At 36.3% G+C, this 14,513-nt stretch overlaps 1 protein-coding gene and 1 long non-coding RNA gene across 2 annotated transcripts in view; one reads left to right on the top strand and one right to left on the bottom strand.

The window, feature by feature from the left end:
* The window catches only part of tecpr2 (tectonin beta-propeller repeat containing 2), a 96,533-nt gene extending 87,208 nt beyond the window's left edge, over nucleotides 1–9,325 (top strand). The window contains exons 18-20 of the mRNA XM_067991777.1: nucleotides 2,187–2,328; nucleotides 3,694–3,843; nucleotides 5,351–9,325. Of these exons, the coding sequence (XP_067847878.1) occupies nucleotides 2,187–2,328; nucleotides 3,694–3,843; nucleotides 5,351–5,508 (450 nt within the window). The 3' untranslated portion in view covers nucleotides 5,509–9,325. The remainder of the gene's footprint in view (nucleotides 1–2,186; nucleotides 2,329–3,693; nucleotides 3,844–5,350) is intronic.
* Nucleotides 1–13,073, bottom strand: part of LOC137326560 (uncharacterized) — a 68,567-nt gene extending 55,494 nt beyond the window's left edge. The window contains exon 1 of the long non-coding RNA XR_010964222.1: nucleotides 7,672–13,073. This is a non-coding gene — a long non-coding RNA (uncharacterized lncRNA). The remainder of the gene's footprint in view (nucleotides 1–7,671) is intronic.
* Nucleotides 13,074–14,513: the final 1,440 nt, after the last annotated feature.

The following is a 14,513-nucleotide window of genomic DNA, read 5'->3' as shown; positions in this document are numbered from 1 at the left end:
CTGCCATGTTGTCTACTTAACAAGTGACTGCACCTCAAACGTAATTCATTGTCTTTCAAATACTTGGTACATTCTGAGGACATGAAAGGTGCAATATAAATGCAAGTTTGTTTTTTTTCTTTCCCTTTAAAATTTTACTGATCTGTTTTCCTGGGCCCCAGCTGACATCATCCATTGTTAAACTGGAAGCTACTAAAGTTCATTCCATGATTGGCTGAAAATTAGTTCCAACGATCAGTTTTCAACTAATCTGGAGATAGATTGTTAAAGTTCCCCCCCTAATTCTGTTAGAGTTGAAACACTGATGCCTCTACTTGGACCACCCTCCACAATTACAAAGCACCCAACAATGTAACTTGTAGGCAGTTGAGGGCAGCAATCACGCTTAAATGAGTTGTCGCACTAGCATTGGCACAGATATTAAACAAATTGCTCTGGCCTCCATGCTCCCCCATGGTCAGGCACAGGGATTGTGATCCTTTAATGTCTCGCCCTTTAAAAGACTTGTCCCACACAATTTGGATCAGGGTACGGAAGGCAGGAAGTTGTAATTCTTAAACTACAGCTAAACCAAAATAAGGGATTTAATTATAAATGTACAGAAGGTCATGCCAATTATTGACCACCTTTGCTATCTGAAAATACTGAGACCTTTTCAGAAAGGCCAGTGCCATAAGCTGAATAATCATTGCGGAACAGATCATAAATGTTGTAACAGCAAAGATGGTCATATTTGCTTAAAGGTCCGAATCATCCGCTTTCTCTTCCCTTGCCTCCCATTTCTCTTTCCCCCCCCCACCCCCCTTCCTGGGGTCAGTGACTGGTGTTGGGTACAGTTCTATGACCCCTATAGTTCTCTGATACCTCATCCAAATGTAAATTCTTCATGTGCAAGTTTAGTGTATTAATAGTTTTTCAACTGTCGAGGTATCACAGTCGACCCTCTTGTCGCCAAATATTCCACATAATGCATTTTCCAGTAGGAATCATTAGGAATCAGAAGTGGGAACACTACCTTTTTTTAAAAAAAGTCTTTCTGGTGCTTTTATCAGCTACTCAGCAAAGATTATCGTGTTCTGTATGGCTGTAGGTTGCCTTTAACCCAGTTGTTCCTGCCCCTTTCGAGGCACTGATGGTAGGCCTGTTGCCTAACCATATCCCATGGGCAGCCTTGCTATTTTGTAAATAGTAAATGATGAGAAATATAAATATTATATCACTGATTTACACATGGGGAATGCAATAAAACATTCAAGGAGTTTTGATTGTACACAGGAAGATATTTGTAGCTATGCAAGAGCATTCTGGTAAAGAATTGTCAAGACTTAGGAGCCAAGAGTCATCAGCAAATGATCTAAGGAAAGATGTTTAGCATCTTTAGTGAATGCAGGCTCCATTTTAGAACAGAGGACTTGAGATTGATTGACCAGAGTTTAAAGTGAATGGATTGAAAATTGCAGGCCAGGGAACACAGAAGCAGAAAACTCTAGCCCAGGTCAGTTCTCTTTCAGCAGAGGCCATTTCAGTTAGTCTGTTTGGCCATAAACTATGGCTTCAATATATTGCCATGCAACCAACAAAAGTAAATGCAGAGGAAGTACTTCTACATTGTTTATACCTAGTCTACTGATTGACTAATCATGCATTTGTATGCTACTTTCATTATGCTGTCTGAACACCATAGTTTTATTTTAATTACCTGTCTAGATGTAGTGAACTGAAAGGGAGCTACAGTATAAAAAATAAATTGGAAGGAGTATACTGTTTGATTGAATAATTGCCTGGTGTCCAACATATTAATCAGTGAATTAGGTAATCAGGATAAATATTTCTTGTGTATCAGCACAGCTCTACTAACTTTCAAGCAATAGGAACAGAATATCTGCAGCCTCTTAATTGATCTTACCAATCATACTTATGTTTAAAAAAGACACAGAGCCAGGCTTCTGAAGCCTGAATAGCAAACTCTGAGTGAACTCATCTAGTGTTTATATAACAGCAGTTAGACTTTGTGCCCTTAAAGACACACAGATTCACGTTAGTAGCAGAATAAATATGGCATACCACTCCAGTGGTTATGAAACATTGTCTGTTTGTATGTGTATATATATTATATAAAATTAAATTTCAGAATTTTAATTATTTTAAGGCTTTGATGTGCTTTCAACAAACTCTTCTACTTAAAGCCTTTAGGAACACAACTGATCAGCATTTATTCCAGCCCCAACGACCAGATGCTTTGGGTCATTGACAGTCGAGGAAATGTCCATGTGCGAGTTGGAATAACCGAGGCAATGCCTGTAGGCACTGATTGGGAACATGTGCCAGGTAAAAATAGAAATCATTGTATGCCATGATTTAACTAATTTTACAACACCAAGTTATAGTCCAGCAATTTTATTTTAAATTCACAAGCTTTCGGAGGCTTCCCCCTTCGTCAGGTGAACGATGTGAAATGAAAGCTTGTGAATTTAAAATAAAATTGCTGGACTATAACTTGGTGTTGTAAAATTGTTTACAATTGTCAACCCCAGTCCATCACCGGCATCTCCACATCATGATTTAACTATTGTACTTAATAATTTCAGTCTATTAGAGACTTTATCAACAGCTGAGGTAAGATTAACTGACCTATAATTTCCTACGTTATTCTTGTCTCCTTTTTTGAAGAGGGGAGTCAGATTTGTCAAATTATCACCATGGCCGCCTCTATTTCTCCCCTAGCTTCCCTCGGGTATCCAGATGTAAACTATCAGATTATAATGATTTATGTGCTTTAAGTTTGAGTAACTTTAATACCATTTCTCTGAGTAGTGGTCCCCACTAACTTGTCTCTGGGTGGTTCTACAATTCTAGTATCCACCTCCTCTGTGAAAACTGAGGCAAGGTACTTGTTTAGTATTTCTACCATTACTACACTCTCCACTGCAAGCGTGCCACCTTCATCTCTTAGCTGATGTATCACTACCATGACTAATGTGCTGATTTTTTAAAAAAACTTTTTGTTGCACTTTCACATTTTGCTAATTTTCTCTCAGGCTTCCTCTTAGCCTTTTAAATCTCCCTTTTACTGCTTTTCTTCTGTTCATTGTGACTTTCATTTTTATTATCTGCCCTGTAAGCACTAAATGTTCTTCTTAAAGTTAATGTTTCTGTTCGCCCATGGAACTCCAATCCTTTATTTCCTTATTAGAATGTACTTGATTTCTACCCTTTCCATTATTCTGTTTAAATATTTCTCATTGCTGATCCGTGATTCTGATTGGTGATTTTTCCTTCTATTAAATCTGGACATGGTCCCTTTTTACCTCACTTAGCTTTTTTTCAATCAAGTCCCTTGACCTCAACTTTTTTTTTCCCCTTTTTTTTGTTCTTGCATTGAACCTAATTATATTATGATCACTTCTTCCTAAATATTCCCCTACTGTTGGGTTGCCTGGTTTCTCTGCTTCCTAACCCTGAAAGAGGCTAAGTAGTGCTTCCTCCCTCTTTGGACTAGCAGTTGGAGGATAGTGTGTAATGGTAAATGACCTTTTAAGGAACTGATTCAAATAATGGGAAGATCAAAGGAAAGAATCGTCTACTTCTCAATAAGATCCATTTTTCGTTTACATATCTCACTTTGTTAGAAACCTTACAATTTTTAGAATTTTTTTATGTTGCATATAATAACTTATCAAACATTTTTTACAGGTTTGCAGGCAAGTCAATTAACAGTGAGCAACAGAACAGTGTGGGTACGTTGTTCTAATGGAGATGTGGCACGTCGTTATGGAATAACTAACAAAAATCCTGCAGGCGATTATTGGAAAAAGATTCCTGGTAATGTGACATGTTTAACAGGCAAGTGTTGGTAGCAAATTGATGTGTGCAAAATATTTTTTCCCCATGAAATGCATTAAGGTCATTGCCCAATTTCCAATTAAAGTTTAGAATCAAATTTTGTGGATGCTGTTCCAGCACAAACTCTATTGAGTTGTACTGATGTAAAAGTCAGTCTCTTTAATAAGAATGAGTATGCAATTTATTTTTATAGTACATTAATAGTTTATGCACACACACCCCGACACGGTGAATAAGTTCTGGTAAGAAAGGAGTTGATCATTCACGAAGAGGCATTAGTGAGTGAGAGAATAACTAAGCAATTACAATGGTCTATGCAGGTCTAAATTTTCAAATTTAGTGAAGAGCTATATACTTGAGCCAATAATATTCTAAAAGTTTTTGTACATTAAAAATAACAGTGATCGTTATTTCTGGCAACAACATTCATCCAGCATTTTAAAATTGCTTTTAGTTCCACCGTGAGATCTGAAGCATAAATTCAGAAGTTTCAATGTATAACTAGCCCCTCCCATTGATGCAGTAAAAACAGCCTAGTATGACACCATCCTTGATCTGTAGTCACTACAGAATAGTCTATTGTCGCATCTGGGCAACTTAACTTTCACAGTTGAAGGTCCACAATGGTAGAAATGTAGCCTGTGACTATTAGCTATGAATCATAATAGCGCAGTGTATATTTAAACCACTTTTTTTTTTCTTTTTATATCATCCAATTTTCCCTGGAATGAGTTACCAGTGGTCTTCTGATATCAAACTTACCATCTTCATGCATCAGCCTAGATATTAAGTGTTCAGTTTTTCAGCTGTCACAGCCAAAGGTGATACCATTTACACCCAGAATCCAAATATCTGCACTTTCAGCAGGTAATCATTTGATAGCAATTTATTACAGCATTCCTATTTCTTTTCCTCCTGCCCACCCCTCTCTCCCTTTTTATTGGCAACAATATTTATTCCTGCAACCCCATTACCCGTTTGACTAAATCGGCAATGACTAGGAACTGAAACCTGGAACTTCTTGGTTTGTATAACACAGTGCCACACCAAGGTTTGTTCATCCACTGACTTATTGGAGTTATAACTTGGCATTGACTACTGTTTTAGTTTACAACAATTTCACCTGACAATGATGAAGTAATTACCTGGCAATTGCAAGAATTTCCAAACCTATTTTCCAAATTATAACATTGTTTTTTTAAAAAGAGGACACTCAGAACAACTTTTACTACAAGAATAAAATTACATACAATATCAGCTTGTCCCTTTTTTTAGAGAAGTCATTGTATAAAATACTACTTTGTAATCAGGAAGGAGGATCTCTTCCCAAGAAAATGTCCACCCTTCAATTGGAGATACAACATTGTTTGGAATTACTGGTTGAAAGAGTTCCAACTTTGATAATAAATGAATTGCAGCATTTAGGTTTGTTTTGGGTTATTTGATTTGCTTGGGTGTTCGTTTTCAAGCTTTTTAATTTCATATACTGTTCCTACTTTCTATATAGTTACTCCTCAAGATGAACTATGGGCCATTAGTACTGGAGGCTCCCTTCTTCAGCGACTTACCAAGAATTTTAGCCACACTGATACACTAGTTAACCCCAACCGTATCACTCTTTTGGGTCAATCTGAGGACTTTGATGATGAGTGGGAGGTCATCTGAAGATCAGAGGCATTGCAGCTTTCATTGCATTAAGGGCACTTAACCAAGCCATGACTATCACCATTTTCTTTATTCCTTGTAAATTGTTGAGCCCATTAGGGTTAAATGTTGCATTCAGTTAAAATCTTGTACAAGTTTCTAAATTTTTGCAATGTCAATATAAATGTTTTAATTAATGCATCTTTTGGCTCTGCCAGAGTTAGTATACAAAGAGGTATATTATTCAGCAAAGCAACTAAAGGGCTTGGTGTGCTGCCTTCTAATTGACAGCTATTGACTGAGTATGCTGCTTCTTCTACAGAGTAGGACATATGGACTGGCTTTCTGTTACTAATCACTTATTTATCCATGTATCAATCTCTGAATTGTTGCTTTCCTGCAGTTGTTTGAGATTCCCACATTGCCTGAAAAATTGTCTATTGTTTTGTTGATTTATGTAGATTAGACTTTAAACATGTCAGGAACAATAAACTTGTACATCAAATGGCAATAAGGTGCAAAAATGATTTGCATCTATAGCTATGTTATTCTCCTTTTGCTACTTTTACCACCTTCCTCCTGGTAAGAAGAGAAGCGATCTTGAATAGGGGTGATCTTCTAACCACCGCTTATGCAGTTCCATCAATGGTCAACAGTAAGTATATTCCTGCAGAGCAGCACTGATTTTGTCAATGCTTCAGCCACACCCGAGATGCAGCAACTCCACCAGTTTGACTGAAAGCAAGTGAATTTCACTGAACTTAGGGTCACCACATTCAATTTCAATTAAATATGAATTCAAACTAATTCCTGTGGCTGGGAATAGAGCAATCTCCAGCTATAAATTTACCAGTCTATCATGGATGCATTTTAAGAAATGGACTTGGGAGGTACAATAGAAATAATATTGTCATGATTTAAAACTTTCTTGTTTTAGGGTATTATTATTTAAGGTCTTTTCTAACTGCCAATTACAGCCTAAGCAAATATTTTAATTTTAATTTTCTTTATTACTAGGAGTTGTAGATGTCCGAGCAGAACATTACTGAAAGTCTTGTAGAAGCAAATTGTATATAGATTAGACTTTGCTATCAAATGATTATGCTATCTTCCAAAAAAAGCCTTATGTTAACTACCTTTACTGTAAATAGTATATGTGCACAACTGTAATAGTAATTTGAAGTTCAAATGCTTTTTTGCAATTTTTTAACTCCTGAAAACTGACATAAATTGGCTATAATCAAGTTATAGCCAAAATTCATTAGTGATGCTTTCGCCCAACCCACACTCAAATGGAAGAAATAACAATGTTTACACTTGCCAGATATATATTAATAAGACACTTGTGTATAGATTACATACAGTTTGTGTACATTCTGAAAATTTAGTCTGTTGCATTTTGCACTTTGAGCATTCCTAATGAGCATCTTGTTAAAACACAGATACTCCAAAGCTTGAGGAAACTTACTTATTGCAAAGTGACTTATTATATTCATTATACAATATGCTATATCCCCATTATGTTGAAATGATGACTAACTTTATTAGTTTTGTTCCAGGGGTCCATGAATTACACTTAATTTTTTTCCGTATAAACGACAAGTATGAAATATCTAAAAACAGAAATAGTTCACCCAGGGGAAAATAACATCCAAAAACAAAACAAAATTAAAAAAAACTAACTGTAGCTTTAGCATTAATTCAGTTATCCAAATATTGGTAGTTTATTGTGAAACATAACCTTTTAAAATGCAGTTCTTTTGTTGGACTACCTACCTAAATCTTTTAAACTACTAAGGATTTGCATTGTGAATATTGTAGCTATGTAAAGGTACATGACAAAGTTCCAGTTAATTGTCTGAAAAATTCAACTCATGAAAGATTACTCTTTATGTTGATAGTTGATACTATGTTTCATGTTTATATTGATGCTAGAAAATGTCACTCAGTGGGGAATGAGAAGCCACTTGTCTGATCATTTATGTTTACCTTGCAATCCAACAAATTGGATATTTGGCAAAGTCTAAATTTTTAAAATAGTTTGATAGAATATTAAGCAGATGATGAAATTTAAAATATGATTTAAAAATGGAGAACTGGATGATGGAGTGGGTTAGCATACTGCCCTGTCATCTAAGTTTGAATTCAGTCCACACTAATGGAGTGAAAGTTGTGTGTTTTTACCAGCTGTAAGGGTCTTCCATCAAATGAGTTTGCATAGTCTCTTCTCTGTCCGTAGTGTTCATAGTGTTCACAGGTCTGCAGCAAAAACCTGTATAAAATTGAACAAAAATTGGTAGTATCACTGAGCCGCTATGAAATTTAGTGTGCAAAATGGAAATATTCACACTGGTCCAATAGGAGGTGCTCTTACATTTAGGCGCATTGTTGGACCAGAGTAAAAATAATGTTGCTCTGCATATAGCCTTTGATGTAGCTGACCTGGGAACAATATACTTGATTGTGATGTCTGGGTGCCAAAAGTGGAAAGTGTTCCATTGCCCAGGACTGTCATCCCTCACCATGTTAGGAACAAAACAATATAAATTCAATGTGAAATGTGAGATTTTAGACTATTATTTGTACCAACTCCAATGGATTAGTGAAATGAATTGTAAAAGTCTGCCAGATGTCAAGAGACTAGTTTGCAAATGTAAATGACTGACCTATGTAGGCCAACAAAATTTACCATTCCTTTTAAAGATATGAGCAATTGTTATTTGTCTTTTTTTAAAGCTGAATTGCTCAGCATAATTTTCATTCTTGGAAAGTATTTCCAGTAATTGTTACTCATTCAGTGTTTTAGATGCAGTATATGAATTTAAAATGTTTTTTTAAAAGCCGTTTATTAAATATGTCTCTGGTAGTACGTTATGAGTTGAATTCACTGTGATTGTTATACCCTGTGAATGGATGGGGGTAATATTTTGAGTGAGTAACCTGCTGCTTTGATACTTTCAAAGGAATGCATGCATACATGTGACATTGCAGCTTCACCTTGATTGTGGCCTTTTTGACATGTCGTTCCAAATCTTTTACAGTCTGGAATATGTGTAGATATTAAAGTGTAAATCGTAGATTAATTACACAGTAAATTGAAAGACTGTTGGCTATGGCTGTATGAATTCACTAGAAAAAGCTCTGGTGGTATTTAAGCCATGTAACCAGAAAAATATTACATGCATGTTCCTGTATTGTATATTTAAACTCTTATTTATGAATGGTTTCTAATTGCACCTAACAGAACTTATTAAAAAATGTTTATAATGTTTTACATTATGTATCAAAGCTGGTACTGTTGCTTAAACACTACCTGTACTTGGTTGCATACTCTTTAGCAAAAATGAAATAAAGAAACTAAAATATCTTTTCTACATGCATATTTGTATAAAGTTTTAAAATTCCTTGATTTTTAACTTGAATTAAATGTGTAATCTTCCAAAGCTGCTGATTGCATTTTTGCAGGAGTTGGGGATTGACAAACAAGATTGCACCCTGTCTATATAATCCTATCTACAAGAGGATTATTAGTTTTCTTACAGCTACTTGGAACATGTTGCCGCAAGAATTCCTTGACCTCTGTGCCTTTTCTCAATATAACAAATCTGTCTCCTAATGCAGTAGGATCAATGTTCCCTTCATAGATTTTGTTTTTTATGCTTTTCTTTTCAATTTAAGCCAAGAGAGTAATAGGATTCTATTCACATTGTTGATACAATACCAAACATCCATTGCAGGGCCTGTATATTCATATCCATCTCAAGTGTTCATCATTGTTCTGATGGATATGTGACTTGTGTGATGACTTCAATAAACAGGCTTGGGTTAAATGTCTAAAGTGTCTCAGGAATACTTTTCCCAAAACAGATACTTCTGCACTTCACCTTTTAGGAATTCCAGTGGTAAATCTAATCTGTCTGGCACTGAGATTTTACCCTGTACTCCAAAATAAGAAGGGTCCTAAAGGTTTAAAAAAATGATGTATAAAAAAAAAAGCTTAAAGTGCTACTATCTTACCCCAAGTGACATTTACTAGGTACAATGTTTGTTCCTTGCATTGTTGGAACTTGAGACTCTGTTAGTCACTTGTAGTCATCCTACCCTTCTGTGCAGCTCTCTCCCTAGACTCCACTCAACTACTGATGCAACTCCCTCCCTAAACCGCTTCACCTCTCCGCTTCTCTCTCTACCTTTAAGCTTTGTCACCTCTCTTTACTCTCAAAGGCCCAGCCACTGTTCTTTCTTTATTACATTAAAGGCACTATATAAATGCAAATTGTTCTTGAAGCAGTCCTATGGGTTATCTCACTAATTGCTTTGCTTCTGCTTGACCTAAATTATTTTTTGTTCCTATTTTTTATTTAGTCCAGTGATCCTGTATATATTAGAACCACTCAACACATTTGATTTGTTGCCTCGTCTGAAATATTGCTGAAGTCAGAATATCAGAATTCCTGTTCTTTCAGTTAACTCATATCAAATAAATAAAAGGAGTGTTTTCATCATTGTTGTTAACCAAAGCTACATTGCCCCATAATTTGTCAGAATCAATGCAATAGCATGCAACAGAATAACACAGGCTTGAAAATGTTATTTTTAATGTTTGGACACTCAATATAAACTTGCTATAGCTTGTTATGAACAAAGTGAAGCTCTAACTTAGACATACCAATAGTTTACCAACAATCTTCCATCAAATGCTTCCAACTATATTGCTATTTTATGGAGAAATTCAGCAATCCCACTAATCGATCACCAGCCAACAAACTTATTTTTAATGTCTCTAACCATTGCTAACCTATAAATGATAATGTAAATTTGCATCTATAAGTGGGAAACTGTATATCTCAAGCTGAGAATTGTTCACCAATATCCTTTATGTACTGATTTAATTTCATAACTTTTAGGTTGTATTTTTTGTCGTCACTCTAGAAGATCAATATATTGATAGTTACACAGCGTAGTCTGATGGCTACAATATTTATGCCTAATCTATATATAATACAGTATAACTTCACTATAACGAACCATGCTTATAACAAACCCCTGGTTTTAATGATTCTGATGGCAAGACCCGATTTTTTTTTTTGAATCAACCCGACTACAACGAACATGACCGACCCAGATGTGACCATGGAATTCAAGCTGAGGCTAAGTGAAATATAACCTATTGTAGTGCGAATCTCGCATGCCGTATGCATTCGTTGCCTGATGAGATGGCCCGCCATCTGCACACAAACTGCAAAATGGGGTAACTTGCGTGAAGATGGTAAGAGGTAGTCTTTGTCTCTGAAAACAAAACTTCAAATCATGCATTGAGTAAAACACAAATAATATGAAGATCTATGCTGTATAACTTTTTAACAGAATAAAATGTTCAAATCAAATTCATAATTTCTTCATTTTTCTGATGCAGCAAATTGGCAAACCCTACCATAGTAATACCATACCCTGATATAACTATCTTTTCTGTCAGTTCCAAGGAGGTTCATTATAGTGAAGTTCAACTGTATATCTAAGCAAATTCAAAGTTGCTAGTATTTCTAAAGTCCAGAGACAATAGTAATGGCTGTTATGTTTGCTTTTTCTAACCCTTGTGCTTAGCACCTAAGGGCATTCTTAAGCAAGGCCTTAGAAACCAGAGTTTGTCTATATATCCAATATCTGAGAATGTTCTGAGCTTAGGGATTGAACAGAAACCATTGTCTTTGTATTTAGCTCCTGTATGATCTCCTAGACTTCAGAAAGCAGTATCAGAGTGGCTTGGCTATAAACCATAAAATAGACATCTTAACAACAGATAAGCATTAGCAAATACAGCAAATTACAGTATTTTTCAGATCAATTAACTAATGTTCCCTCCTAAGATATACAAAAAATGTGACACTTCATTAATTAGACTGATGCTAAACTTTAACTGGTGTTTGTACAGTAACTCTTTACATGTAAAATTATATGGCCCATGGAGCCTCAAAGTGCCACCTTCACACACACCTTAGTACAATGGTAGGATATGAACTGAGAGCATGCTCCCAGAGATAAATGATTGGTACCTTTTTTGAAATTCAACAAGGAACAAAATATTATTTTTTACATGTATCTTTGACAATTGCATAATGCTATCAAATATCCACAGGATTTAAAATAGAGTTGCTTGCTTGCCAGGGTGCACCTTTTATTCCCTTTGAAGTTAAAAACTGACCTTTCATAGTGGAGTTTACTTAACTTCCTTTAGGTTTGAGACAATCACCAATTGACATATGTTGCACTTTAACTTGATTTGATAGATTTCAGGACAAAGCCAGTTGTCTGTGGTAAGTGGATTTCTACCTGCTTGCAATCAAAATGTATTTTCATTGGAATAATGGCTTTGAAGTGAACTTTTGCATTATAGACTTTTTAAAATATTCTTTCTTGAAATGATGGATGTGCTGGTAAGGCCAGCATTTATGGCCCATTCTTAGTTGCCCGGCGAAGGTAGTGGGGACTGACTTCTTGAGCCGCTGCAGTCCGTTTGGTGAAGGTGCTTCCACAATGCTGTTGGGAAGGGAGTTCCAGGATTTTCACCTAGTGACGATGAAGGAACGACTATATGTCCAAGTCAGAAGGGTGTGTGACTTAGCGGGGAACTTAGAGGTGATGGTGTTCCCATGCACTTGCTATCCTTGTCCTTCTAGATGGTGGGGGTCTTGGATTTGGGTTTGCTGTTGAAGAAGCTTTGACGACTTGCTGTAGTGCGTCCTTTAGGTAGTCAACACTCCAGCCACAGTACGCCAATTGTGGAGAGAGTGGATGTTCAAGCTAGTAGATGGGATGCTGATCAAGCAGACTGCCTTGTCCCGGATAGTGTTGTGTTTCTTATGATGCAGCTGCACTTATCCAGGCAAGTGGAGAATATTCCATCACACTTCTGACTTGTGCCTTGTAGGTGGTGGAGCACCATAATGTGTATTCCTGCAGCCTGAGGAAAGCATGCTGGCGTTAACTAAAATAGTTGCATGTAATTATGGAATGAACATGCTTTCTCCTGCAACCCATTTTCGTTGTGTTGATCACATCACTTTGAACAGCTAATCACAAACTTCTACAAGGATGATACTTAAGCGTGCAATCAGCTCTCAGAGATGCATTTTTCTGTTGTAGCTTAGTGAGCCACTACACATTCAGTATGTTGGCTGCGAGGTGCTTTGAGACATCCTGAGGTTGTGAAAGGCACTAGTATGTGTATACAAGTTCTTTGTTTACTGCAATCTTTCGACCAGAACCTCTATGGCCACATACTTCAAAAAGAATTATAGACCTTACTAAAGTTATGATGTGTTCTAAAGATCAAACTGTTTAATTGGCAACAAAAGTCTGGAAATCCTAGCAAAAACTTCTGTAAAAGTTTTTGTTAAATACTAGCAGATATCCTGTGGTGTTGCTCACAGAGAATCAGAGAACAAACTGTTTTATAACCATATGGATGTTCTTTCATGTCGGGGATAACCTCAGGACCACTGAATTATGGGAATTGAATATGTCTCATTCCATTTGTATTACATATTCTTCCTTGTTGCCTTGGGAATCAAATTATGAGTCTCCATTATTCTGTGAAAATAAATATATATTGCATTACCTATGTATTTAATGGTTATACCTTGCCATTTTTAAAGCTAAGGACACACCATAAGATGGAATGCAAGATGTACCCGTTGGAGTTAGGTACCTGGTATTTAGCAGTACTATGGAGGGTGTGGGGTTTCGCTTACTGGGGGCGGTCCTGGGTTTTAATAGCACGAGGGGGGAGGGGGACGAGGAGGTTTGGTAGAAGTGGTGCAGAGTCCTGAAGTCTGACCATATTGGGGTAGGGGTACTGGAGTTTGGCAGCTTAAGGAGGGAGACCTATGGTCTGGTCCCAGTTTGGGGAGGAACTTGAGTTATGGCAGGCTGTGGAGGAGAAACCGGAGGTTTAGCAGAACTGAAGGGAAATGTGGGTTTTGGCTCACTGTGTGGGATTGCTGGATTCCTGAGATCTATCAGTAATGAGGGGAGGAGGAAGCCAGGGGCCTGAGAAGCTTTCAAAATTCAACTCAGTTCTTTATTTTGGGAAAACAAAGAATTCAAATTAAGATGAGGACAGGCATTCTTTTTTGTCTCTTTCTCTGTACCTTTATCTGCCAGCTTAACTTGCTTTCTAAAGTAAAAAATGAACAGCTTTTAATTGAAGGTTTTTTAATTGTCTAATTCATTGTCCAGTTTGTATTCAAAAAAAATTAAAATACACAAACTAAAATACTATTCTACACAATTTGACTTTTCCACTGAAGAATTAATAATGGAATGCTTATAGATTTTGTTTATGTTCAAATTATAAGTGCAACCTGTCATAATTGATGTTTGCCTGATTTTCTTTTTCTCCCTTCCCTCCCAAGCACACACTTCTCACGTGCACATACATACGGTCACTGCTTTAAAAAATAGTACAATAAACTTTACCTGAATAAAGCTTTTGAAATTATCGTCTAGATTTTCTCCAAATAATTTTGGAAAAAAACAACCAAGTCAATACTGGTGAAAGCTAAAGAGAAAATTATGGTAGTTGGGTTGACTAAAAGCTACTGCTGGATCCTGGACGAGCAGACTGCAGGATCTGCCTTCAGCTAAAATAGACATGACTAAGCAAAAATATTACGTCCAGGCTTTTGGGAAGCTGAAATTTTAATGAAGGGATTAAAAGACACACAAGATAATTCAGTGGTTAAATTTAACCATGTTATTGTAAAATATGTAACTTTCTGAATGTTTTATTTTTCTTAACTTATTTTGGACTTTTCAGTTTCTGCGGGTGAGGGTTTTTTTTTTCTAAAAAGCATTCTGAATAGTTTGGTTCATTTTTTTCTCTTTTTTCGAAATTGATTCTTATGAAACCAGCTAATCTTGAATGATTACTAAGTCCTTACAGTTTCTTCAGCAGTTCTAAGTCTCTTTCCTTACTTTTAATTTGTATGTTCCCTGCCTCATCAGTTCTGCTTTTCTGCAGTTTT

The sequence above is a fragment of the Heptranchias perlo genome, chromosome 10 (genome assembly GCF_035084215.1).
Source record: "Heptranchias perlo isolate sHepPer1 chromosome 10, sHepPer1.hap1, whole genome shotgun sequence".
NCBI lineage: Eukaryota > Metazoa > Chordata > Chondrichthyes > Hexanchiformes > Hexanchidae > Heptranchias > Heptranchias perlo.
The sequence above is the reverse complement of the archived record's forward strand: the minus strand, read 5'-3'. Positions and strand labels throughout refer to the sequence as shown.